This window comes from Chiroxiphia lanceolata, chromosome 6 (assembly GCF_009829145.1).
Source record: "Chiroxiphia lanceolata isolate bChiLan1 chromosome 6, bChiLan1.pri, whole genome shotgun sequence".
NCBI classification, from domain to species: domain Eukaryota; kingdom Metazoa; phylum Chordata; class Aves; order Passeriformes; family Pipridae; genus Chiroxiphia; species Chiroxiphia lanceolata.
Window position 1 is genome coordinate 20,309,122 of NC_045642.1, and position 27,118 is coordinate 20,336,239.

Genomic DNA, 27,118 nt, shown 5'->3' on the forward strand with positions numbered 1-27,118 from the left:
ACACAGCCATAGTGCAAAGAGCTAATGGATAATTAAGTGCTTCCGGCTGAGCCGCATTATCTGTTTTGAGTATGAAACAGGAATATGGTCTAGGACACTTAACAGCTTGTGTTTACAAAGAACAAAGTTGCTTGGTGCTAGGCTCCTGGGCAAGTTTTAGCATTACATTGTGTTTCCTGTGTCTTAATTTTCCCTTTATACTTTCAGCTAATTCACAAAATATGGCTCAGTGTACATGGTCAAAAGTAATACTATTTTTGTGTTAGCTGCCTGAATCAGAAACACCCGTATGCAAAACTTGCAGTGAAGCAACAAGGGCATAAATAGGTCTTTGCTATGTTATAAACTGTATTGTGATGGAATATGTGAAAATGAATTGCATAGGAGCTGACCAAAGTGGAAAAGACATATAGTAATCATGTTCAGCCTTTTTTGAGTGATTAAAAAGGAAGTTAAAGCAAGTGTATTTATTAGTTGAGCTTCATACCTTTTTTCTTTTCCAAAGGGGCTAACCCTTGAAGAAAAGCCCTGTTGCTTAAGTAGAAAGCAAACACAATTAAAGATAAGCACTTTCACTATAGCAGTTAATTTTTCCTGCAGCCACTCCAGTTACATGGTTGTTAACAGCTAAATTATGGATGAAATATTCTGAAGGAAGTCTCTCCTGACTGTCAGCTATCCTCTTTCGTCTAGGCTAGTCCGTAGGGTCACAGGAGTCTTGTTCCACATGAAGCAGTATGAGGTTTTCTTCCAGACTTGAAGAGGAGAATGTGACTGAGTTGTCGATGTCTTTCACGAAACTCAGTTCTTCTACTTCTTGAATGCAAGGAGTTTACTTTTATGTTACAATGAATGATGAGCATCCTCTTACATACTGATGAACAAAGGTCTGCCTGCAATGATTCGGTCTGGGAGGCACTTGCATGGGGGTCTCTGAAAACAGAACAGCTTGATATATTGTATAATATATGAGGTCACAGGTTATCCAGTGACATCACCAGTCTCATGATGGTGCTTATCCTGGGTCCCAGACAGTATGGCTTATTGTTTTCTGCTAATGTGTAATGTCTCCTGCTAACAGGATGGTATAGCTATCCTGTTGAATTGCTGTGACAGGGTGGCACTAAGCATTAGTGCTAATAAAGACGAAAGCACCCTTTTTTTTGGAAACATCTTGAAGCATAGTGACATTTCTTTTTGTTTGTAATAAAAAGATTAAAAGTGGTTCCAAGTTCGTGGTCTGTATGATGTAAGCACAGGATTTGTCGTGACCAAATATTTTTTGCTTTTGTGAGAGTGATTTTTGTGCATAAGTACAGATCTCCACATACTCCAGTAACTTGCCAGTATTGGGAAATAAAACTGAAGGGAAAATTTAGGGAAGATAATTGTGTTAAATACAAGCCCCCTCCTACTTGTTTTGTAGAAGAAAAGTCTTTGCTCTCTTTTAATTTATTTTTTTCCCATTTACTTTGCATCTTTTCTGATGCAAAGTACATAAGATCTTTCTGAAGTGTTTAATTAATTTTCCAGAGTTATAGCTCTCTTACCTCAGAGCTCTCTTACCTCTTACGGAAGTAGGTTCAGAGAAAAAACCTCAGTGTATGGATGATTGCAGTTTACTGGGCTTTCCAACTGGGAAGGTGGGAGCTGTGACTGCAGCTCTTTGACAGAAGATCTGAACAAAATGTGTCAGCTTGACTTTTAAGAAAGGTAGAAATCATTGCAGTAACTGGGAATCAAAATTAGAGAAATGAGTCTGTTAAGAATCTTGGGTGCCTTTTTAAGATCTTCATTGTTCCCAAGTGTTTTCAATTCAGATTTCTCCAGGAGAAAAACGAGTTTTGAATGTTCAGCAAGATTCCTGTTCTTTTAAATATGGACCTTTTTATTTAAAGAGAGGGCATATGTGGCAGTGGCTCTGGTGCTGAAAGATTGGACATCTTAGTAAGTCTGGAGTAAGTCTGCTTAGGTATTTGGTTACAAAATCTAAACCCAAATGAGCAGCAGCCAGTATGGACTGCGAGTGGGTTGAGACATTGTTCTGCCAAGGAATATTAGAGTTGTCATAACATCAGATGCACTGACACACTGGCTCATGGAAATGTCAAGGCCGGAGGCTGCTTTGTGTTGTTGCTGCTCGTTGCACACTTCAGTGAAGTAGGAGAAACCTTGACTAATGCCTGTCTGCCTTATACTACTAGTCTCTTTTGATGGCAGTGGCTGTCAGTCTAGCACTCTTGTTTTACCTACCAAAGTGTCCTTAAAAATATCTGTTACATAGAGTTTTCACTGTCTTATGAACTTCTTGGAATGTGTGGGAAGGACAGAAAGGAAGGTGCAAATGTGTGAGTAGTAGTGGAGAGTCAGTTAGAGCCAGCCAGTTGAACATGGTTGTTACAGAGAAAATATGTTCAAGTTGTCCTTGTATTCCAAAGATGTCCCTTCTTGCTTTGTCGTCTTACCTAGATTTGATAGCTGCTTGGCAGAAGTCTTGGCATTGCTTGGCACTAGCAATTCTCTACTCATCAACTTGAAAAAAATTACTGTTGAAGCACAGAAATGCATAGTTTTGAGCTGCACTGTCTTTGTCATTATCAAGTCAAAACAGTTTGATTTTTCTTGTTTCTTTCCAGAGATTTGAGGAAGAAAATAGACAAGCTTTCATAAGGTGTGATATCTTTCTTTTAATTCTCATTAATCAAATACAGTCTCCACCAGTAAAAACATAATGTGTGAGACCCACTATGCTAAATTTACACCCTGCAATTTTCAAATGTTAGTTGCTGCTAAGTTGGAAGAGTGACTGGAGCCAAATATACCTGCTTTGCAATTATATCTGCTGGGTTAGTATTTATGGGAATAGCCAACTAAGCCAACAAGACTCAAAATTAAAATTAACCCTTAATGGCAGCATGCTGGAACTGCTGTTTCATTACTGCTTATGAAGGCACTGAAGAACCTTGTGGCCAGTCTCAGGTGCCACTGCAGTAGTAATATTTGCTTTTCAAGAAGCTTGGAAAAAAGATTGGCAAATTTATGAACTTAGTGCATCCTAAGTTTTGGGTTGGGTTTTGTGTGAAAACAAATGTATCCTGCCTTGGAACCAAGTAATATGAACTTTGAGAATCAAAAAATTATTACTGAATAGGTAAAATACATGTCTTTTGCCTGGGCATCTTGAATTCTCTGGTTTACTGAGATATTATGATTTTTGTTTTGTTATGAAAGTTTTCATGCATTTCCTGAGATGATCTCTGTTTCTTCTGATCCCCATCTGTGCGACTCTGTAGGTGATTGCCCAGCCCTTGTTTGCTCTGCAGCCCTCCCAGCATTTGTCAGTTTGGGGCTCTCTGTCTGGACACATCTTTGCCCCATCTTCTTCAGAAAGTACACTTTGTAGCATACATAAATATGATGGATGCTAGGAGGAATGGGGAGTTTTCCGTTTGTTTTACCACAAAAATGATGCATAGGGTTACAGCAAAGTTTTAGAGGTCTCCTGAGTTTTGATTTGGCTTAGTGGAAGAATACCTGATGCAAAAAATGTTGAATGAAGCTTTAAAAGGCAAGAGTGGTTTTGTATTTAACCAGAAACTTACTAATTTTTGTTAGCTCAGAGTTAGTTCCTGGGATTGACTCATCTGAGTAAAACACATCCAGGTTTGGAAGCTGCAGGAGGCTTAAGTAAAACACCCAAAATATTTGGATTAGGGGCTGAAGTATATAAATGCTTATTCTTTCTTAACTGGAGTGTACTGGGAAGCTTCTTGTTGAGACTTATTGTCTCTCGGGCACTTTGAGTAGGGTGGCATAACTTACTTTTTTCTTTTGAGACAGGATAGAGTTCTAAAAAAGCAGGTGCTACTTTTTTTTTTTTTTTTTTTAGAACCTGTTCAGAGGATTTTAAGAAGTAAAGGAAACAGAATATCAGAAGTTGAAAGAGAAACAAAAATTGGGAAAAGGAAGAAAGCTGGTACACCACTTAGACTAAATTCTAGACTGTTCCTTGTGTGGCCCTTTCAGACACCCTGACCAGAGGTGCTTCCACAGCTCCTGGGGAAACTTCATTTTTCTCATGCACACATGAGAAGTTTTTCTGCCTTTTGCTAAATCTTCCTCTGTCTATCTTCATTCCAGTATTCTTCACTCTTCACTGTGCTGTTAAACGAAGCAACTGTTGAAAAAACCGAAATCCAAGATTACCTATATTGCAATCAACCCCCTGATTTTACCACTAGCTTGAAAGCAGTTTGGAATATGTGGTATGTGGATGGTATCTTGCTGTGGTAGTATTTTCTGGAAAGAATCTGTCACCAGTGCCTTGCAGTAAGATTGCACACCCACACTGTGCACCCCGCATTAATGTCCTCTCTGTGTGGAGGCACTGTATTCATTCTGTGCAATGGAACAACATCATTGCTCTTGGCTGTGCCTTCTGGTACAATGAGTAAGTGCAGATAAGGTGAAACTAAACTCCTGTGAAAAGAATGAGCCCCTCACTTCAATATAATCCCTGCCATATATCTTCCTAACAGCATGTTTCCTATTGACAAAATGCAAATGCCACTTATTTTTCTGGTTTTGCTTTGCTTACAGAAAGCAGCAGCAATCTAATCCGTGCAGCAAACACTGAGTCACTTTATCTTCTGTATAAATTTTTATTATAACTGCATGAAGCACATCAAAGAGCTCAGTTTGAATGGGAGAAAATCACACTTTAAGTAAGTGGTTATAAAAACTGTTATTTTTCACTTGAAGTGATTATTTTCTAGGTCTCTGGTAGTGATTATGGGAAATTTCCAACTTCAGATAAATAACCATTACTTGTATACATCTGTCATTTCTGAGCCCCATCCTCTGCCCCCATGTAACTCTCTTTGAGGCTTGCCTAGTGGAGTACGTGTGACCAGAGCTACAGGAAAAGGGCAAATATGCAGTCTTCTATAAAAAGAAAATTCTGAACTCCAAAGTAACGGTAAAATCTCTTCAAATAGACCTAGGGCATTACATTTGAAGAGATGTGTGTGCTGGTCACTGGTGAATTGGACCGGTATGTTAGCAGTGATCTACAAAATACTGGGAGAGTGGTGTGAGGTCCTGAACAGTTTAAAGGGTGTTGCCGTGGCCTCCCCATGGCTTGTCATGTTTTCATGGATGAAAATTGGCTGATTGTAACCCAACCTGGTGATCTTCTGAAATCAAGGCTCTGTTTTAGCTTGTTATGTTGAAATTGTTTTTTCTAGCAGTGTCCAGTTCTGCATTAAGATTGCAGCTGGTGAGGAATGAGTTGCCTTTCCTCTTAAAAGATTGAGTTCTATAAGTTTTCTTTGGATCATGTTTTGTCACTCAACTCACATGATCTTCATGTATGCCCTCTTTTCAGTCTTATCTCTTTGTTGGATTTGCATTCCAATTTGAAGAGGTTATCGTCTATTGCCAGGTAATGTTTCTGTTTAAGAATAGTAATCCCATCTTCACTGGCTATGTGCTGTCACTAGCACCTAGTACAGTCACTTTCCTTTTCTTGAGCTGTTGCCTTTCCTTGACTCTGATTGTTTTCTGGTAATTCTTCTCCTAATTTTAACTGTTGCTGCAGTGTATTGTTTGGAAAAACATTCTTGTTCCTCTTCCAGATTTTTTTAGGAGCCTCATGAGGGAGGTTTCTGGTCTCCTTGTTTTTTGTTCTTAGGGCAGGACTTCAAAGCAAGAACTGAGTTGCCTTCCTAGGGTAGGGAAGTCTTCAGATCTGTGTCTTGTCTAGATTAAAATCATGGTTATCTGTCATCAATCTCCTCACGCTTGGAAATTAGCTCAGTGTTGTTGAGTGAGAGGTTATGAGTTTTTTTCTTTATTGTTAAGGACATTGTTGATGTTTTGTTTTGTTACTCTGTCTTGTATCCTGGCCTTTCTTGGACTTGATTCCTCTGTGGAGCCTCACATCACAGCTGTGTCTTGCATGCTTTTTTCAAGGTGTGACCTTTTCATGTAGTCAGAGAGTCCAAGTTCTACCCTTGTTACCAGTACCACAGCTTACTTTCCCCTCCTGATGTGCTATACTGACATGCAGTCAGATCCTAAATGCAAACTCTCTAGATGGGAAGATATCTCTACCATCTCTGTCATTGGGAAGATACCATTACCATAACTTCATCTTGGTTTGTTTTCTCCACCATGCCTACACAGTGAGTTTGCTTTCAGAGCCCTGCACATTCTGTCTTTAGCACACCTGTGAAATGGTCATTTGCCAGTGTTGAGGAATACATTTAGAGCAGGTAGCTGAGTGTGCAGATGCAGTGGGAGCTGCAGGTTGTTCCCTGGGTAGGGAGAGACGGTGGGAGCCCCAGGCAAGGGACTGTGACCTGGCACTGAACCCTTTGCACATCAAAGGGCACAAGGACCTGACTGGACACTGGGAGACATAGCAGGAGATGAGGACTCAGCAGGAAGACCCCAGACTATCAGGGAGAACAGACTGTGAGGGAATAAAAGCCCAGGGATTCCTCTGCTCGGGGTACCTCCCCGGAGGCACCAGCTCAAGCTAGTTTTGTGTTATGCACCATGATTAAATTACTTAAAGGAACCAGGGGTTTAGGACTCTGCTGTGGGAAATCCTGGGTCAATCCAGTAAGGAAACCTTGTCTGACTGTGTGAGTGGGACGTGTAGAGAGACAAGTGGGTTACTGGAGCCACCTGTGTCCCAACAGTAAAAGTGTCTGGTGATGGGAGTGTGACTCCCAGAGTGATTCCTGGGTGATCAGGCAGGAACATTTCCTTAACAGCAGTAAGATGTTGGAATGGGATACCAGCCTTCACTGTTTACATGTTTGCTGGGACACAGCATGGCATGTCTGGTTCTGACATGCAGCTTTCCTTACTGGAAAGGGGAAAAACTTTGATATACAGTTATCAAGACAAATTAGTGCTCTTAAAAACTTTGCTTTGCTGCTTAAAGAAGCAATTGTGGCATAGTTGTTAAGGACAAGCAACTTTATGAGTCTAAGTGATGTCTGCTGGAGTTGGAAATGGCAGGAGTGTTTTAGGTTATCTGGTTTAGCCTGAGAAAAGACTACAGTCCTTGTCTTGTTCTTAATCTGGGGGGGGCATGTACGTTCCTTTCTCTCTCTTCTGTGATGGCAGATGCTCTTGAAACTTTGTGATGAGTTGATTCAGACAGCACTGAGAACTACAGGCTCTTAGATTAACTTTTTTTAAAGCTTGCTGCTCACCTGTGGTGGAGTTTATGCAATAAGACAGTAGTGAGGGAAGACAGGAATTTATAGCCAGGGTTGAAGAAAGATGGGGCTGATTTGTGTCAGCTTCAGCTGTTGCGGACATGCACCTTTAGCTGATCAAAGCTATGTACAAAAAGCAGCAGGTAGTTTGACGTAGTGCTTCTGTCCCTGATCTGTCATCATTATATGGATTTGGACTCTAAGGTCTCTGGAGGAGCAGAGGTTGTCTCTTTATTTGGTTGGGCTTTTTTTTCCTCACTGGCGGAAACGTTCTTTTGCCTATCAGTTAATAATTTCTCTTTATAGTTTGTTTGGGAGCTTTTTGTTTTTCTCTTTCTGTAACATGTAGCTCTTGCTTAAACTGCATTTGCTTGCAGAGGTTGATTCTAGGTGTGTGGTGGGACATAAGACTACAGAAATACTAAATATTCCTATAAGTGCTGAGTGACTACTTACTGGAGAAGGGGCAAAATGATAACTCCTTAACATCCTGCTGAGGGGTGAGATTAGCATTCTTCCTTTTTGAGGTGCTCCCCTTCCATGTTTTTGTACGGCTGCATATTTGGGCATTGTTGTTTCTGTATGCTGGGATGTAAAGAGGGGTAATGTGTCCAGTATCAGCTACCAACTCCAAAGGACTTCCGTGTTTTTTATGCCTGTAAGTTATGGCATACTGTAACTGCTACCATAGTGAAATGGTCCTAGAGCAACTGACAATACAGAATTATTTTTTTCAGAGAATTAACACTGACTTTCACAGCCTCACAGCTGACTGCTTTGATTGCTGTCAGTCCTTGTGATTACTTCTCATTTGAGCGGCGCTTTAAGTGGTCGTTGTATGACACAACAGCTTGAAGTACCGCTTGCATGTGGAGAAATAAACTAATAATGAAATCAGTTGTTTTCTCCAGACAGAACAACTGTGGGATTTTTCTTACATTGTGTTTAAGACCTAAAAGAATTTGCCCAGCTAGTGAGGCTGAACATCCCAGAGTTTGCTAACCCATTGTCTCTGAAGGCCCCTAAGTGCAGGTAATTCAGTACATGTTTTTAAGCAAGAAAATGTGGTTAATGGCAGCCTTTTATGACCTTTTGCATCTGCATAGAGCAAAAAAAAGTCCTTGCAGAAACAAGTCTCAAAGAGCAATTTAAAACCTTTGATCTTTGAAAGCAAATGTTCTGATTTTGTGATTAGAAAACTTAATAATGGTAGGTAAGTTTTTTATTGAAATGGAGTATCATGTGAGAAAACTTAAACCTAGCCCCTCCCAATTGTTAGAAATACAAAACCACCCCACAGCACTTGTTAAATGGATTTTTTTTTTTATCACTTTGATTGTTGTATGGTATTCCTTTAAATTTGATACTGAATGAATCAGAGTCAGTCTTGCTGCTGCCACAGTTCAGGCATGATCTCAGTATTTTCCAGGCAGAATGTCAGCTTGGCCTGGTTTTCGGGAGAGTAGTGCGATGGGACACATGAACTTGTTATCTCCTCCTTTACCCCTACTCCCCATTTAATTTTCCTTAGTTACAGCTGTTTGATGCAAACATTCCTGTTTGACTCCTCGTTGCAAGTGTATTGCTAAAGCAGATACCGGGATAATGAAATCTAAATTCTGCCCCAAGATGTTGTAGGTCTTCTGTGTTATTGTGCAAAGATCCTTTTGTCTGTTAGTGAAGACAGAAATAATGTTTTCCTCAGGGTGATGTTATAGCAGCATGTCATAGAATCATAGAACATGCTGAGTTGGAAGGGACCTACAAGGATCATTGAGTTCAACTCCTGGCCCTGCACAGGACATCCCAGGAATCCCACCATGTGCCTGAGAGCGTTGTCCAAACATGAACTCTGTCAGGCTTGGTGCTGTGACCACTTCCCTGAGGAGCCTGTTCCAGTGCTCAGCCATCTTTTTAGTGAAAACCTTTTCCTGATATCTGACCTAAACTTCCTCTGACTCAGCTTCATGAAGTTTCCTTGAGTCCTGTCACTGGTCACAACAGTGAAGAGATTGGTGTCTGTCCCTCTGCTTCTTCTTGTGAGGAAGTTGTAACTGCAACGAGGTCTCCCCTCAGTCTCCTTCTTCAGGCTGAACAGACCAAGTGACCTCAGCTGCTCCTCATACAGCTTCCCCTCCAGGCCTTTCACCATCTTAATTGCCCTCCTTTGGACACTCTTCACTCTTTCTTATATTGAGGTGCCTAAAACTGCACGCAGTGAGGCAACACCAGTGCAGAGCAGAGTAGGACAATCACCTCCCTCTCCTGGCTGGAGATGCTTTGCCTGATGCCCCTCGGGACGTGGTTGGCCCTCCTGGCTGCCGGGGCACTGCTGACTCATATTCAACTTGCCATCGACCAGGACCCCCAGGTTCCTTTCGGCAGTGTTGCCCTCCAGTGTCTTGTTCCCAGGTCTGTCTCTACATCCAGGGTTACCCTGTCCCAGGTGCAGAATTCAGCACTTACCCTTGTTAAAACTTGGTATGGTTGGTATCCTTCAAAGGTATTAAAAATAAGATGTTTTTGTCTTTCCTTCTTCTTTAAGGAAGCAATCTGGGTAGCTTTAGCTGGGATAAGAACAGCATATAATCTCCATTTGATGTTCTTGCTGAGGAATGCTTCTCTTTCAAGATTCACCCACTTCAGTAATCTAAACTATTCCTTCCTCCTCCCCTTTACCTCCTTTTTCTGCTTAAACCTGTAGTTTGGAGCTGTGTTCACTCTGCAGTGTTAATGGCCCATAACCTGTTTCTCTTCCACCACACTAACTGTGCTGAGCCCACAGACCTAGGGGAGATGTATTTTTGGTGTGTACTCAAGCAGCTGCACTGCTGCTGAGACAAGCAAATGTGAAAGCTTTAGTGAAATGCCCTGTTCCCCAAATATAGAATCCAGCCATGGAGGCTGCAGGATTAAAGTAAGCCTGTTCACCTCGGCTCACTTCTGCACATGTTGTTGCAAGGAAAAAGCAAATGGTTGTTTATTAGGGAATGGTTTAGAAGATTATGTTTAATTAAGGCACTTGCATGGCTAAGTGCTGTAATGCAGCCATCTACTATAGGGAATGTGCCAATTACTTCAACTGAGGCTGTAAGATAGTGAGCAAAAGATATTTATTCGGTGCATGTTGTGTTATTTATAGTGGGGACCATGATGTATTAATTGATCTCCAGTTCAATAAAGGCAGCTTTTGCTGTGAGGAATTAATGGGTGAATGATGGGCATGAGACAGTGGTCAGTGTCCCCTGCCACAATAGTTTTTCTGTCTTAATTGAAAGAAGCTATACTTTTTTAGTGCTTTAAAAAAAGGGGTTTCCCATTGGCTTTGACTTGCCTCAGTAATATTTAGTATTTAATCTGAAGTAAGTGCAGGAGTTTCTGATCTTTTGGCTAGGACTGATCCATTTTAAATCTGGAAAATGCTGGATACCAAATATATTGCATCTCACGGATAGTGGTTGAAAAACTGAGGGAGGGGAAGTCGAACCTAATCAGTGAGCAGTTCCGTAAATAATCACTAATTTATCTGCTGCTTTCAGTGAAGAAACATTTTTGAGCCGTTATATTGCAGTGGGACTATCAGTCTGCCTTTACAAATAGCCCTCATAACTTCTGATATAGCATAAGCAATGTAATCATGAGGCAGTTTAAATGAGGATGGGGAGGATAGGGATTAAAACTGTTCAAGAGGATTTAAGTTGTCAGATAATCACTGGCAGGTGTCCTTCACTTGTGGTAGATGGCTTAGGTGTTCTCAGAGGCTTCACAGCAGAGCAAGAGAGAGCTTGTCTTATTCTTTGCTTCCCAAAGCCAGCCTGAATGTGCACTGGCATGCTTCTCTTCTGTTCTGGCAAGATACTTTTGCAGCAGTGCATAGGAAAGCAAAGCAAACTGAGGACAAAGATTTATGGGAACTGACATGATACGCTTAGGAGCATGCAGCTGCAAACAACTTTTTGGGTAATGTGAAAGGTGTTTATTTAAGATATGGAGAGTACACTTCGTCCTCATTGGTGTATTTTCCTTACCTTTTTGGTGCTGTTAATGAGTGGTCTTCGTATGCCCTGCATGCTTGAATTCAGTACGGACACCTTCCTCTTTCCTGAAAACTAGTGGGTGTGCATTAGTGTAGAAAAGAGGTTGAGCAAGTTTGTTGCCAGTCTCTTTGGGTGGCTGCACAAGAACTGACTTTGATGTTTCCTATAAGCACAAATCGTCTCTGCCTTCTGTTTCAGTGTAGTGAGTGTTAAGCCAAGTCTACCTTAATTCTGCTGGTGTTATCTTGCTGACAATGTACTTCTTTTGCCAGTGAAGTTTGTGCATGCACATTTTAAACTGAAGTTTATAGGCAAGGCATAATGTTTCGAGTTTCTTCATGCTCAGCTTTTGAATTCCTCTTCTGGGTGCATCACCTGCATTAGTAGATCTCTACAGAGTAGATGTGGAGTGAGTCAGATGCTTCACGTCAACATAAAGAAGTAGGATAAGAAACATCTGTCCTTAGTGGCTAAATTTACAGAAGCATCTGGACCTGAATGTAAGCATTTGGCAATAGTTTTGCATTCTCTGAGGAATCAAATCCTGAAATAGCCTACCAGTCACTTAGTGCCACTTATTTGCAGTCTTTTAAGATGATGGAGGAAGATCAAAAAGTGTTTGTTCAAGTCTGCTGATATTGCTCGCTTTTCTTTAGTTATGATGTGTATTGAAAATATATCGTTTTGATGCCATCTTAATGGCTGCAAATTCCAGCTACTGACTTGCTCTAGTCTCTCTCCTTTTGTTTTCACAACATGTTGCAGATTTCAGTACAGGTAGAATGGATTTCTGATATGCTTAAGTCAAACCTGGCGAGGGTTTAAGCAGAAAGAAAAAATGAATTCAAGTATGAAGTGTAATGCATACATCACATGACAGGAAAGTATCATGAGTAACCCTTCAGCCTAACAGCTACGTACCAGCCTGGATCAAAATAATTCTCTTCACATGTGAAAAACTTTAAGCAGTGATCCATTGAAAGTATCCAGTGAAGATCCCATGATTCCTGCAAAGTACATGCCAAAAGTTTGGTGGTGAAGAGCTCGTGGTTCATCCTTAGTGATAGATCCTTTTTGCCAAGAGGCTGAAGCTACTGGCGTTGTTCATGAGGGTGTCGAACACATAAGTGTCTTGTATTTCTTCCTCAAAACCTTCTTGGCCAGGGTGACTGCCTGTTCTTACTGATTATAGTTTCTGATAAAAAGGCAGCTGTGTTATCAGTAGTGATCTGTTCTGTAATGTGCACAATTCTCTGGAGTGCTTTCAGGTAAAATATGGTTTTATGAAAGATATCCTTGACTTGCTTTCTTAATACAGTGTAAAGTGTTTGCTCAGTATGACTTGTCCTTTTATTTATTTTTCTCTGATTCTTTTTCAGGGAATATTAAATATTTAAATGGTAACATTTTTGAAAGCGACTGCTAAAACAGATTGATTTTCCTTACTCGGTCCCCTTCACGGTGAAACATGAGTTCTTTTTTTTTTTATTCACCCAGATGGTATGCTGCTTAAAGTGAGCAATGTGTTGCAGTGAAAATGGACTGCTTTCCTCTTCTTTCCTTCCTCCTTTACTTAACTGAACACATCCGTGTATCTCATATTTGGGTTGAATTCAAAATTAGTCAAAGAGGCTGCAGGGTAAATATGTCAGCTATTGGAAAGCCAGCTCTGCCAGATTGAAGGAATTTCTGCCCCTGCCAACAGGCAGTGCAGCAAGTTGGCTACACAAAACCTGACATCTTTATGGACCTTGTTATAAAACCGAACAAGATGATCTGGTTTGGTCCTTGTCATGTCTGTCTTGTGTGTGTCTGTAACAGCGCTCCTCCTTGTGTGTGCACAAATCCCAGAGTCGTGCAATGGGCTGTGTGCTGAGTGGGCAGGGTTGGGAGATGATGATTGCACAGAGGATTTCTTTGAGGATCATTTTAAATCCATTAGAAGAGACCTGCACAGTGAGGGAAGAGAAAGGAGCAATACAATTTAAAACAGTTCCACATGTACCATTGTTTTGACAGTTCTTTATCCACCAGTGGATTTTTTGGGCATGGAGTAATACATGAAACAAGTTTCTAGATGTGTTGACTGTGACTCTCAAGTTGCTGTCTGTAACATGCAACTCTCCTAGCAGCTGATGAAGGTCATGTTTTAAGAGAAATATCTGTTGCTTTAAAACTGGATTGAGTCAGAGTTCCTGTGTTCCCATTCTGCAGCAAAGCTTGTGTAGGGCTGTCTGCAAGTAACTTGATCTGCCTCTATCTTTTGTTTCCTGTTTGGTGAAAGAGTTAGTAATACATCCTTGCTTTAAAAGAACATTGAGGATAAATTTATTTGTATAACAAAGGAAATCCTATAAACAAACAACTTACTGGGTAACAAATAAAATTTTTACGTGCTCCTGGATTGTTGCTTCAAGTTAATAGGATAGAAGTATGGCATTTATTTAAAGGAGTTGTTAAAAGTAACAGAGACTTGATAGCACTTTTTAGGGGGGATAGTTTCTTGTTTGTGTTTTTTTTGCTTTTTGAAACTCTAGAAATTTCCAAAATTACATAGCTTGGTCTAAATTTTTTCATTAAAGGAGTGTGGACATCATGGCTAAAGCTTCTAAGGCAAGATAACATCAGTAGATCTGACAAGGAAGTGTTAAAGTGCTTGAGATGCATCCAGTTGTTTTCTCTCAGGAACATCGTGATACTTGGTGGGAGAAGACAGTTCTGTGCTTGGAGCAGGTAGCTGTGGGATGTGGTGTTGGTTCTTATCTAGCAACTTGCCTAAGTCATGAAGAAGTCACACTTAAGTGTTCACAGCAGGATTTCTGATTTTGGGTAACTGCTGCTTCTGTGTGGAAGTGGAGCGGGTTGGTTGAGAGGCATAAGTATCAGGTTAGACAAGAAGGTAGTGCAAAGCAACAGAGAGAGATGCCATGAGATTGGCATCTTTTTGATGTTGCTGCCAAAATGTACTGCCTGGTTGCTTAGATTCTGAGAGGGCAAAAGCCTTGGTAATTTCCAATTCTCTTGTCAAGCTTGGAAAAGCTCTGTTTTATATCAGAGATTTATTCTTAGGACATTTCAGTTTTGTAGTATCTCAAAACTTGTAAATTCTAATAAAAGTTATGACTGTTATCAGGAAAGTCTTACAGTGGTACCCTACTGACCTGAAAGCTATTTATCGTGGGGACGATAGAGAAGGGAGTTATATTCTGCTCTTGAAGCTCTTAGAGGCTTTATAACTAATTTGATATATGCTATATTGACTGAACCTTTACATTGCAAAGAATACCCAGATATCTCACCTCTGTCATATCTTTCCATATTTCACCCTGTAGCTGTTTGAGTGTGGTGATTTTTGTTTGGTCGTTACTTACCAGGTACACATCAAGGGTACAAAGACTGATCTGAATGTGTTCCATTACTGTTGTAAGGGGAAAAACACCATAAACAACAAAAAAGCCCTTGCTGATTGAACACAGAACTGCGGAACTTAGTTAACAGTGGTGGCTGTAAGGCAGTAGTAGCCTGGCAGTGGTTATTGATAGATATCTGTTCAGTGTTCCATGGTAGGAGTATCCAAGGACAGACTGTTGCTATTGCTGATTTAAATTTAGGGTCTAGGGCATGAGGCAGAGTTGGGTATAGCATTTCTCCAGGAGCTGCTGGGAGCAGTGAAGGCCCTGCCTGACTGGGCTGGAGCTGAGCTTGTTCCAGAGTGCTGTAGGTTGTAATAGTGTGGAGAGGAAAGCTGTTGCTTTTCGAGTGATGCAGGGAATGAAACTGAGGTTTGAGTGAAGCTGCTAAAAGACATCTAATTTCCAGCTGCATGCCTGGGCATGCTTTTTGGTGGCTTTCACTCTTTCTTTAAGCAGGAGACTTATGAGTGGCTCTGGATGTGTGGCCACTGGCTCGGATTGCCCCCCTGCCTCAAAAGACCTTATTTCCACCTTTTTGTTTTTTCCAAGTTACCTTGTCTTTTAACAGCTTAGGGCAGATTTCTGCTAAGGCATCTGCACTGTTCTGGCAGATTCTTGAAACATCCCCAGGAGAATCAGCCATTTGCAAGAAATAACATTTGGGAGGAAATACATTGTTTGGGGCAGACATAGGCTTAAAGAAACTACCTCCCTGAAGCATTCCTATCGTGTCCTTTGAAATAGCGATGTGAAACTTAGCAGTTTTGCCTGTGTCAGAGATGGAGCATTTTGAAACGCTCTGGGGAAGGAAGGGAATCATTTGGCTGATTCAAGAGTTTCTAGAAAGCCTCATGCTCTGATCATGCTATAAAGCTTGTTATTTTGGCAGATGAGTTCTCCAAAGATGCCCGTACAAAGCAGATTCCTCCCTGGGACTGCAGGAATGAGCTAGGAAGGGGTATTCCCTAAACTGCTGATCCTGGCAGTTGTGATCTGCTCTGTGCCCTGTGCAGGACTGAAGAGTGGGACACTCACCATGCTGTGTTAGTAGTGTTTTCCTTGCCCTTGGTGTTCAGGCCTTCCTGGGGAGAGGAAGGAGTTGGACTCCAAGAGCAATAGGAAGCAAGCTGGTGTAGGGGGGGCAGTGGAGGGAACTGCAGCTCTACCACTCCCCTTGAGTTCCAAAAGTAATGTGGTTATCCTCAAAATAGGTAAATGAGAAGTAAATGGTTAAGCTTTGTGTCAGCTTAATTTGTTCTTTCTGGTTTTGAACAATGAAGGTAGGTAGGCTGGCTGGGGGGGAGAGGGACATATTTTTGTGACAACTCCACCTTACCTGGGAAAGGTTTGTATTTCTGATTTTTTGCCTGATCAAGTTCTCCCATTCTCTGCCTTGTCTTGTAGCTTTCCCTCCTCTTAGCAACAGGTGATGCCATTTTGGTGCTTATTGAAACCACTGTCATTGTCTTCCTTCACTGAAGTTTGTGTTTCTGTGATATCTGCGTTCCAGAAAAAATGCACTAAGTGAGAAAAACAGTAGATTAAAATGACTGATCAGAGCTGTGTTTAACCTTGAAGGCAAATCTCTAGATTTCTCTCTTTCACTGTTCTCTTATCTCCAGTATCCTGCTACTGACCCCCCACCAGTTGGCCAAATGCCTTACTTGCCTGTGGACAGATGTATGTCAGGGGACTGTATTAACACTAAGAAGCTCAATTCTAACTTTGATCAGCAGCGCTATGTTTAAAACTTAATTGAAAACCTATCATGAATTATGCAGTGTATTACCTAGTGCATAGCCCTTGGGTAGCAACAGCAATAACAAAGTATTCTGCCATTTAAGTACTAATCTGACAAAAGCAAGGGACTATAGGGCTGAGTTCGTGTGGCCTCATCTGTTTTATTTTTCTTTAGACTGACCATGTGTAGAAGAGATTTTTTTTTTTAAACAAATTTTGCTTTGACTTGAGTATACATAGAAGGCTGCATGTACGTTCCTAGAAAGAAAATAGCAGGAGGGAAATCTGCAAAATGGAGTGTGAGAATGAAGAACAAGTAAAATGATAATTTAGGAAAAAAAAAGTGCTACCAAAGTACCATGCTCGGGATGCTGATAGGATAATGACAAAATAACTAGGATCAAGATCCATGTTTCATCTCCATTCAACCTCTGAAACAGCTTGCTCAGAGACTGCTTTTGTTGCCTTTGTTAAAATCGTCTGTAAACTTACCTCTCTTTCATTTGTCGCAGACAGCCAACTGTTGCCTGGGAATAACTTCACAAATGAATGCAACATTCCTGGAAACTTCATGTGCAGTAATGGACGCTGTATCCCAGGGTCCTGGCAGTGTGATGGGCTGCCAGACTGCTTTGATGACAGTGATGAGAAGGAATGCCGTAAGTGACCATTGCTGTGACCTTAACATGCTTTATATCACAAGGCTTGGCTAAGTAGTGTTACTGGTGTGTTCTCTAGTGTGTGTTAGGGAAGTAACAACTGATGCCAGTTTAATTTAGATCTTGTTAGAAAAAAATGCACAGGCTTTATTATTTCAGGTCTTTAAGGTTCTTTGGTATCCAACATAGTTTCTTTACGTGTATGCTTTACAGAGGTTTTCATTACACTTAAACTGAATTTATAGGAAGCTTACCTTTCCCAGGACGCTTCCAAGATATCATTAACTTTCCTTATGGAGCAAAAAGAAAAAAGAAAAGTTTCTTTCAAATTACCTGAATAGAAATACCATGTGTTGTTAAATGCTCTTGCTTTTTTAACTTGATTACCTCTAATCCCAGTTACCCATCCCTTTTAAGTTAAGGGGGCTTTAATAACTGTGCTGTGGAAATCTCCATATATAGTTCTGCTTTAAGCCAGTGAGCTTTGCTCACTTTCTAAAGCATTAAAAGTATCTCTATGAAATATCTAATGTTTTGCAGTCCTTATAAGGCATCAGGCTAGTGTTACAACATTGAAGACAGGTTAATTTAACTGTTTTTTTTTTACTTAAATGTTAACATCTTAGGAAAGAATGGGTCTGTTATTAGGATTGATCTTTGTCATGCATATCTGTTTTAACCCTAGCAGAATTTATATTGGTGGGAGCTTTGGCAACAATAAAAATATCCAAAGCTCAACCTGTACCTTTCAGTGAGATGTTCCTGATGACAACAGCTGTGTGACTCAGGTTCCTTATTACTTGACTCCTGAATAGACTGCTGGCGTGACTTTGGGTGTGCTGTTTCTACTTCTTAAAACAAGCTGAATGATGGCACTTCTTGGTATTTATAGGATGCAAACCAGGAGTTTTTCTGTCTCTAAGAGTGTTGTCATCATCTGCCTTGCAGAAATTTTGTTTCACCTGATACAATTAGACGATTTTTGTGAAGATTTGCATTAATCTTAATGAAGATTTTCTTAATGAAGGCTGTACTGGGTATTTATCCAAGAATCAGTAACAGGAAAATATGCTTTGTGACTGTTCAAAAATTTCCTTACCAAAATCAGTTGAATTACAGTCAGTAATAAACATAGTAACTGACAATAAAATATAAATAGCTGTAAAATGACAGTTCATAAGAGCTGTTCTTGTCACGACAGACTGAAATAAACCTCACTGATCTAGGCTATGCTGCAACCATGAATTTTAAGTTTCTGCAGAATTGTCCTTTGTCGGGTTTTCTATTTAAATACTTTTAGCCAGCTTTCTGGATGAGCATCCTTTTGTTCCTACACAAGTCAATGGAGATAATTAGACTCTTCTTTCCTCTTGCTATACATCTATCTGCTATCTGATGACCCTCACAAATGGAAAATTAGCACAGAAAAGAGACTTGCAGGGAGAGCAGTGCTATCCTATGCTAGCCTGCTGTTGACAGGTCAGATAAGCCAAAACAGAATGCAGATAGTGCTCATTTGAGTCTCCAAATCTATAGTGTTACCAACCAGTCTTTTCCATCATAAAGTAATCAAAAGTTGGATGGGCTTATACAGCCCAAATCTGTTGTTAGATTTGTTCCTAGCTCAGAGATAAGGCATTGAAAAGCAGCTGTATAGGTATAAAACTTTTTTTTTAATCATTTTAGGCTAGGCTTTGTTACCTTTCTTCTATCTAAAGGCTCTACTTTCTAAAACTTACCTTGCAGCAAAATTAGTCCTTTGTTTTTTGCTGTGATTTTGCTTTGCAGTAGCTGAGCAAAGTGGAGACAAAGCCATAGGAGTTGCATTAGCAGCATGAGATGGCTGAGTTCCCAGTGTGTTCTACTCTCAGCTGTACTCTTAAGTTGCTTTGCCTGTGATTCCTCATCGAGTAACTATTTCACACTGAAAGGTGTTAGACTTGCTAAGAAGTGTTTGTGTGTGAACAGAAGCTTGGTTACAGGATTCTTTTGGTACTGTAGGTTGGTATTGTTGCAGAGACGAGTATGCTGTATTTTGGCATGCTCACTGAGGCAGTTTCATGCACACGTGTGTGGTTATGTGGGAAGTCTTTCTCTTTTGGTTTGTCTTATAGTTGAATGTGGATGTACAGCAATATTTTATCAATTCCATTGCTGTAGGATCTCATCCTGTCTGTCCCCCTTCAAACATTTGGAGAACTTTAAACTTGTGGTCTGGTTCTCATTTTTTGTGGCCCGTGAGTGGAAAAGTGATAGTCTGGGTGTGAGGAAGAAATAAGATGCAAACCAGAATTACCTGCAAGTTGTCCATTCATGTCTTGTCTCTTCCCTCTCTTCCTTTTGTCCCTTTTTTGTCTCCTACTTTGCAGGAACATTGTTTTTAACCATGTCCCTTTGCCTGTGGGCTTTCTCTCCATCTCCCAGACTTGCCAGAATCCATACTGTCTGTCATCTTCTGTGCTTTCTCTATGCCCTGCCCTGTGATCAGTTTAACACTTCCCACACTGGCTGGCTATATGCTGTTACTGCACAGAACATTTCTCATACTCTTGCCTTCTGTCATGGTGATGTGAAGACTGAAAAATTTTATCTGGTTTTATCTAGGGAGGAGGGTTAAGGAAAGGCATAGGAGGGAGGGAATAAGCTGAGACAGTGACTCCACATTGTTGTAAAGAAGGACTACTGCTTGAAGCAGAATCTCTTTTGTTTTTCCTCTAAGCCACTTATTGAGCTTGAAAAAGAATTAATTGACCATAGCAATGTGAATGTTTTGTGAGTACTTCCAGTTGTCTATAGTTTGAGTAATCTACCATCATCAATGTATCTGCCAATGGAGAACTCTTTTGTAGTTCATCGCCCCCCTTCTCTTCTGGTTCTCATCTGTTGGGTTGCTCATCAGCTTGTGTAATCCAGTATCTGTCATGCACGTTTTTTTCAAGTGTTACTACTACTACTGCTTTTTAGCCATGTAGATGATTTATAATGGAAGCAAGCTCTTCTTGACAAATGCAGAATCTTTACCAACAGGACTTTCAGTGGGAACTTATAGGTATTGATTGCATAAATCCTAAATCTTGCACTGGTTGCATACCACCAGGCATTATATATACCTGGGGTTAGTGCTTGCCCTGGTCAGGTTGGGAGCTGCATGCTGTGAGCCACTCAATTCTTACTGTTATCCGATATGGAAAAGCCAAAATGTAACAAAATAGAGAACCTAAATGGAAAGAGCCTAGAAATGGGTGCTCGCATGTTTCAAAACATTTTGAGGGAAATGCATTATCTTTAGTGCTGACCTTTATACCTACCTGTTGACCTATTCCTTTGGGGCCAAGAACCGCATCTTGCTGTTGGAAGGATTCACTTCTTGAGATTTAAGAGTGTGCTAATGTTCTTAGTTAAGCTTATAATCTACTCTGTCATCTCTGTTTCCTTTTTCCTTTGCTCTTTGTACATCTTCATATTAGATTATTACAGAGAGAACATTGTGAACACAGAATGGCTGTTGTCAGTAATGAGCAGCAGCTAGTGGGGAGGTGACATGTGCTGCCTTTGTCAGCTAAGGAGCAGCAGATGGTGGGGATTCAGAGCATGGCACATCATCCGCGCTAAGTGCCTGGCATGACAGCGGCCAGAATTAGAGACATACCAAATACCCAGGAGCCTGGATTTTCCTTCATTGCTCTTCTGAGAGCCATCTCTTATGTGCCAGATTTGTACGTTCAGCGATGAGCAGATAGTGGCACGCAGTGAATGCAGTGACTAACTGTGTTAATTGAAGGGCTAAAGAGTGTAGGCTGTGGCTAGAAAAAAATGTTACGCAAGGATAGCCTTGGGGCAGTGTGTTCTCATGTTAGAAACTTCTCTTTCGCATGTGTTTCTGTTTCCAGTTGTCATGGTTACTCATTCAACACGAACATAAAGGTAAACCAGGTTTTTGAATCAATGTTAAAAGCTGTAATTGGAGTATATAGATGAGCCCTCTGAGCAAGAGGGCATCATCCGTGCTTGTAGGAATGTGCTGCCAACACACTTCTGCACTGGCTAGCAAGAGATGGTCTGTAGGAACATCTGGAACTGTGTTAATAAAAAGCTTGTTTCATCACCAACAATCCATCGTCATCAGACCTTTCCCCGATTGTCCTTCAGACTGAGTCTTTATGGGCAAGTCTCCTCCATGGGGGAGAATGTCTTCATTAAATGAAGTGCTGCATGAAAATGGTCCGTTTTAATAAGGATTCCCCAGGCAGGTATTGAAGCCGCCTGCCAAACAGGCTTCCACTAAAGGTCAGCTTTGTCTCTTTTCCTGAGATGAGACACATGTGCTTGCAGGGAACCCAGTGCAATCAGAACTGAAGATTTTATAACGTCTACATTATACACATGTATGATGCTGGGTTGCACTCAGCATGGTGGGGTGAGCCAAGATTTTCTGCAGTCTCACACCAACACACTCTCATGGTCCTGAGCACTGTGACTCATATTTGGGTAGTCTGAGAAACCAATTTAATCCAGGTGTCTAGCAGATCTGGTAAGACCATTTCTGTTTCTGTATCAGGGAACTGGAGCCCCTGAGGCCCTATCCTGGTGACAAATACCCGAGCAACTCCTGTGTCTGGTAGGCTGCATGCTGTAGTGCAAGGATGAAGGTGTGTGGTGGGAGCGCTTTCTGATCGGTGTTGTTACAGTTGTAACCATGCTGGTTTTGCAAACATTTTTAACTCTTTGCCAGGTTAGTAGAATAATATTTGAGATAGTGTTGCAATTACTTGTTCATTGCTGATATGTTTGCGTATTAATCTCTGATTTCATCTTCTCTTATGTGTCTAAACTTTGTTCTTGGTTTTACCCTGTAGAGTTTGAGCTGTGTGTTTATATATAATAAACATGATCTGTTTTTTCAGATTCCGTTCCGTGTCTTATCTTTTCTACGTTGGATATGTTTGCCTTTCCATTTAATCCGTCTAAATGCACACAGCATTTTGTATAAATGCTTTATAGTCTCAGAAGACTTTGTAAATCTTCTGGTGTCATCAGGATGTGAAGTGACGGGCTGGGAGACGTGGCACAACTAAATTTCCCTCATTCAAAGTGTTTGTATCTGCACACTTTCTCTAACTCTTTGTTGACCCTACACTGGTGGGGAGTTAGGCTGGATTAGCAGTATATTGTAGTTTGAAATTACAGCCCACAGTAATCATTTTTACGTTTCTCCAGGGTTTGCTGTGCCTCGCTTTCCTTATTTTTTCCATCTCCAATATAAAAATTTCCTACCAGACAAATGTTTACTGCTCCCTCTGGTGTTCACTTGCAACAGGTGTCACAGCTTGACACGTTCGGTAATGGAGAGTTCGCGGGAAAGGGTTCATAATGATCAGTTACACACAAACAGGGATGAAATATAAAGAGTCTTTTCACATGAATGCTAAATGAAACCCACGCTCTGCAATTAGTAGCCTGGGTTTCCTAGATTGTGTGAAGAATATTTTCCTGTGCTCTAAAACCTTTCATTTGGGAAACTGAAACTCTTGGAGGACAAAGGTGGATTAGCTAGGTTTTCTTCTTCAGGTGCATTTTGACTGACAATGGCATCCAGTTTCTACAAAAGAAGTAGTTTTTAAGAACAGTATGTGTTAAAAGCTTCACAGCATCAGAGGGCTGGAAATTATTTAAAAGAGAAAAAAATCCCACTGAAACTGAAGTTATATCTGGGGAAGTTGGGCTGTCATTGGAGAAGCTCCTGAGTGCAAAAACTCCTACACTGCCTAGTGTGGGCTTCAGTAGGAAGGAGGTGGATTGAGTGGGGGCCGCACCAGCTTCAAAGCCGTGTCATAAGTCTGGAAGCCTCAGATAAGGACTGTCAGACTACCTTGTCCTGCCCTCTTTGATGCAGGGTAGATTTTAGAAGAAGGTCTTTGGATTTGTTGCTGTGCGTTGCTTTAAAAAAATAATCATGGGGTTTGCCCTGAATCAAGAGTGCACTTTGAGTCTGCTCTACACGAAGCTTACAAGCTGATATTATATTAAAGGCACATTATGTACCCATGCTTTTCTCTTTGTAAGTGCCAAAATTACAATGGAGACAAAGACAAAATTTATTCATAAATGGTCATTACTGACAATCCCAATTGTTCTGGTGACAGTCTGAATTTAGATGTGTCCTCACCTTGCGTTACATTTTGCTGCAAGAGTAGTCAAATTCATTACTTCCACACTGCTAAGTAACCAGATCTAGAAGCCACTTTAAAAGACAGAGAGAAAAGGTCTTGTAGAGACAATGAGTTCTGCAATCTCTATAAGCTATTTAATGACTGCTTATTATGATAGTACAGTTATTACAGCTGAAGATATTTTGCTTGGGTTTAACCTCTCAGCAGGGTCAGTCTAATGAATGGCTTTCATGTACAGGAACAAAGGGCACAGGAACTCTGGCTCTTATCCTTTTAAATACTAGGCTTTCTGTTCAACAAGCAGAGCTCAGTGCAATGAAGAATGAGATGCAGTGTTTTGTTAAAAAGAAATGTCTGCTTAATTCAGAAGAGATTGTCTAAACCAGCTGAGATCTAGAAATACAGCAGTGGGCCAAGACCCGGGCAGGATTAATCCTACCCATCAGTAAAGATTACTGACTTTCAATTGTTTAGTATATTGTGGCCCCAGAAAATTATTCTTAAAGCATCGATCAAAGCACGGTGTTGACTAAGGCTAATGTTACAGAAGATGAGGGGCGGGGTGATATTTTCAAGAGATGCTTTCAGATTCCTGGGATTAAGGTCCTGCAACAAGTGTAAAGGTGGAGGCATCTCACCTGCTGCAATCTGTTGCTGCTAGCCAGGTGCACTTTTAGCTTTGAGAAATTTCCATTGCTGGTGTCTGGTAAGTTGTATTCTCTCTTGCTAGCTAAAAGCTGATAGTAGTGCAAACTAAATAGCTGTGAAGTGGTGGTGTATCAAAGCTCACCACATTTTGGAGAAGATAAATAAGCAAGTAAGGAATACTTGCAAGTAAGTGATTTAGCAACCTGCTGCTTAAAAAAATATTAAAAAAACCTCCAAAAAATCACATCAAATAACTTTTTCACATTTGAGGATTTTACCTTATGATTGTAACACAATTTGAAAGTACTAGAGCTGCATCTCTAGTCTTTAGTTCATCAAATCTGTGTCTGCTGCTTCGGAATTGTAGAGTGGCTGTGATAAGGCTCACAGTACTCACAAGAGGCTTGGGTGGCTGTGAACTTTGGTCATTGTCTGCATGTAGTTTTGGAGATGATGACAAACCTCTGCTGCAAATGGATGTATCCAAAGACAGGTGAATGGTTGATGGAAATAACCGAGCTACCCCCCATGAGCATGAAGAGAGTGATGCAGGCATAACAAACAAGATAAAGGCATAGAGATAAATATAAAAGCAGTATGTTAAAATAGTATAATTACAGCAACTTGAATGCTTCATAACTCTGAGTCCCTGCTAAAGTCTATGTGAAATGGTGGAAGTGTGAGGCTTGTGGCATTTTTTTGAGAGTATGATCTGGGAATTTGACTCTGCTTGTAAATAGGACTAACAGCCTACCTTTGTGGTGCCCTGCCTTACACTACCTCTCTATCTAGTGCATTTTAAATGCCTACAGAGAAAGTACAGGACTGTAAGAAATCACAGAATCTCGGTATCACAGTTGGATGTGATGTAGTGAGCACTGCCACTTTGGACCTCACACCCCGAGTCCTTCAGTTTAAAGCCTGCTCACTGAGTTGGACAGCCTTTGCCAAAGATTGCCTTGCCTCTTCTAGACAGGTGGATTCCTTATAAGAAACCTATAAATAGGGATTATTTTTTATATTGACTACTTGGGGGGGGGTGTTAATATATGGAATGAGAAAATCTGACAGCAGGGCCAGAATTTAGGAAGAGAGAAGCATTGTACGGAGCTCACATCCTGGAAGGATCATGGCTATGAAAAGCTGCAGTCAAAATAGATTTTGTGTATTAATGTTAATGGAGTAAGCATCGTCATGTGCTAGGATTCCAGCTGTCAGGTGTTGTGTAAGGAACAATCTTACACTCCACAAAATCAGTCTTTAGTTGTCTCATTTATAATCCACTATAATTTGTATAAAAAGCTAATGTCTTTTCTTTTCCTAAATAACTAGAGTATACAGCAGAAAGCTAGGAATTTCTCAATAAAAGTAGTTGTATGTTTTGTAGTAGCTGCACATATACACATGGAATACCTCTGGACTTCTGTTCTTCTATTCACATCTTAAAATCACTGAGTGCTTTTAAGTCTCCTTTTGTGTTTCTTTCTGCCTCCTGTCATTTCCTGGTTGACCTGGAATATTTCTTGCAGGTAGGTAACAAACATCAGAATTCTTAAGCTAAGCTGAATATTAAGCAACACCTGAAACGAGTGTCTGCATTAATTGGGAAGATGCTGTAAGCCAGCTGCTGATCTTTTTGTCACTTACTCAGATGACTCCCTAACTTGGAATATCAGACTGGAATTAGCTCTTGTTTTCACTCATGATTAAGCAACCAAATACTTAGTAGTTAAAATAAGTAATTTGTAATTAAGTGACCATGGTGAATGTTTCATTTGAAGCTCAATTACACATGAGTAAGGGCAAGAGTAATAACTGCTTATGTTTGATAGCTTTTTATGCAAGGAGATCAAGAGGGTTTGTGGTGCTAATTATTTAATCCTCTTGATGGGGGTCAGAAAATACCTCAGTTGGAGAGCTTGGACTCAGACAGGTTTAACAGTTGGATGGAATCAGTGGCAGAACTGAAAGAAAAAGATCAGGTAGGTAGTATCCCAGGATGGAGTGAGGAACTGTAGCCCATCAGGCATGCAGATGTCCTCTGAGGAGGGCTGCCTCTGCTACTGAAATCCCTTAAGGTTGGTGTTCTGTCCTGCCTGTATTCATCCAGAGTAACTTAACAACTCTGAAGTTGTGCTTAATTTGTGTGGTGCAACAGCTGATTTCGAATTTGTCCTTTTGTATGATATTATTGTTTGGGTTGTTTAGGGAGTAGTAACTTCTAAAACACTTCTTTTAGTGAGAAATTGCTTTACTGAATGTCTGAAAAACAAGATTTTTGTCTATGCTCTCTTCTGACATCTCATCTGCTTTGTGATGATTTTGAAGGACTGAAACATAGACTCCTAGATCATGGAAGATTACTTTAAGGCCTTACTGTCTGTCCAGAGGTAAAGGCCACTGACTCATAATTCAGCTCCAAAGTGAAGTAATTTGGTTTTCCCCTTTTCTTTTGAAGAAAGTAGTTTTCTCTTCAAGGCAGTAGAATCCATTGGCTTTTTTACTTTAGCGTTGTCCTTTCTCTCTTACTGTTAACTGTAGTGTAAATACTACCCACATAAGTTGGTTGATAGTTTTCTGTATTGGAGGCAACCTCTGATGTTTCCTAGAGGGCTAATTTCACTAATTTAAAAAAAATAAAATTAGTCCCTTTAAAATAAATCAGATTTTAGGATTATTTTCTCTGAGTTTACATTAGCAGTTTATGACTAGCAACTGTTTCACCTGCCTGGTTAAACAGGGAGTAAAGGAAAGAGTGACCCAAGGGCTTTCTGTAGGTGCAGTGAATGCCCTGCAGTTGTCTGTGTTTTGTATCAAAACTCATTACATTAAATAGCTGTCTTGTTTTGAATTGGAGAAGTTCTGGCATAGTAGACTGTTGGGTGGATTTTATACTGGGAATGCAACTCGAAGTGCTAAGCTTTTTTCGAGATAGGAAAAAGCAAACAGAGGATGTGAGGGCGATCTGGCTGCAACATCTGTCACCCCACTGATCGCCAGGGTTGATTCAGCTGAACTGGCTGGCTAGGCGGGTGTCCTGTTCCTCCCTCAACACTCCATGTGTGTCCCTCCCGAAGCTGTGTGCTCAGTCAAAGAGGACAACCTTTTTTTTTTTTTTCTACCGCTCTGTAGAGGGACCTGGACAGGCTGGAGAGTTGGGCTGATTCCAACGAGATGAGGTTCAACAAGGCCAAGTGCCGGGTCCTGCACTTTGGC

The 27,118-nt window shown here is 40.7% G+C and overlaps 1 protein-coding gene across 2 annotated transcripts in view; it reads left to right on the forward strand.

The window, feature by feature from the left end:
* The window catches only part of LDLRAD3 (low density lipoprotein receptor class A domain containing 3), a 109,290-nt gene that overhangs the window by 16,997 nt on the left and 65,175 nt on the right, over positions 1 to 27,118 (forward strand). For both annotated transcript variants that reach the window (XR_004357780.1, XM_032691998.1), the window contains exon 2: positions 16,938 to 17,084. Coding sequence is in view for 1 of the 2 variants with exons in the window: in XM_032691998.1 (XP_032547889.1) it covers positions 16,938 to 17,084 (147 nt within the window). In the remaining variant the exon portion in view is untranslated. The remainder of the gene's footprint in view (positions 1 to 16,937; positions 17,085 to 27,118) is intronic.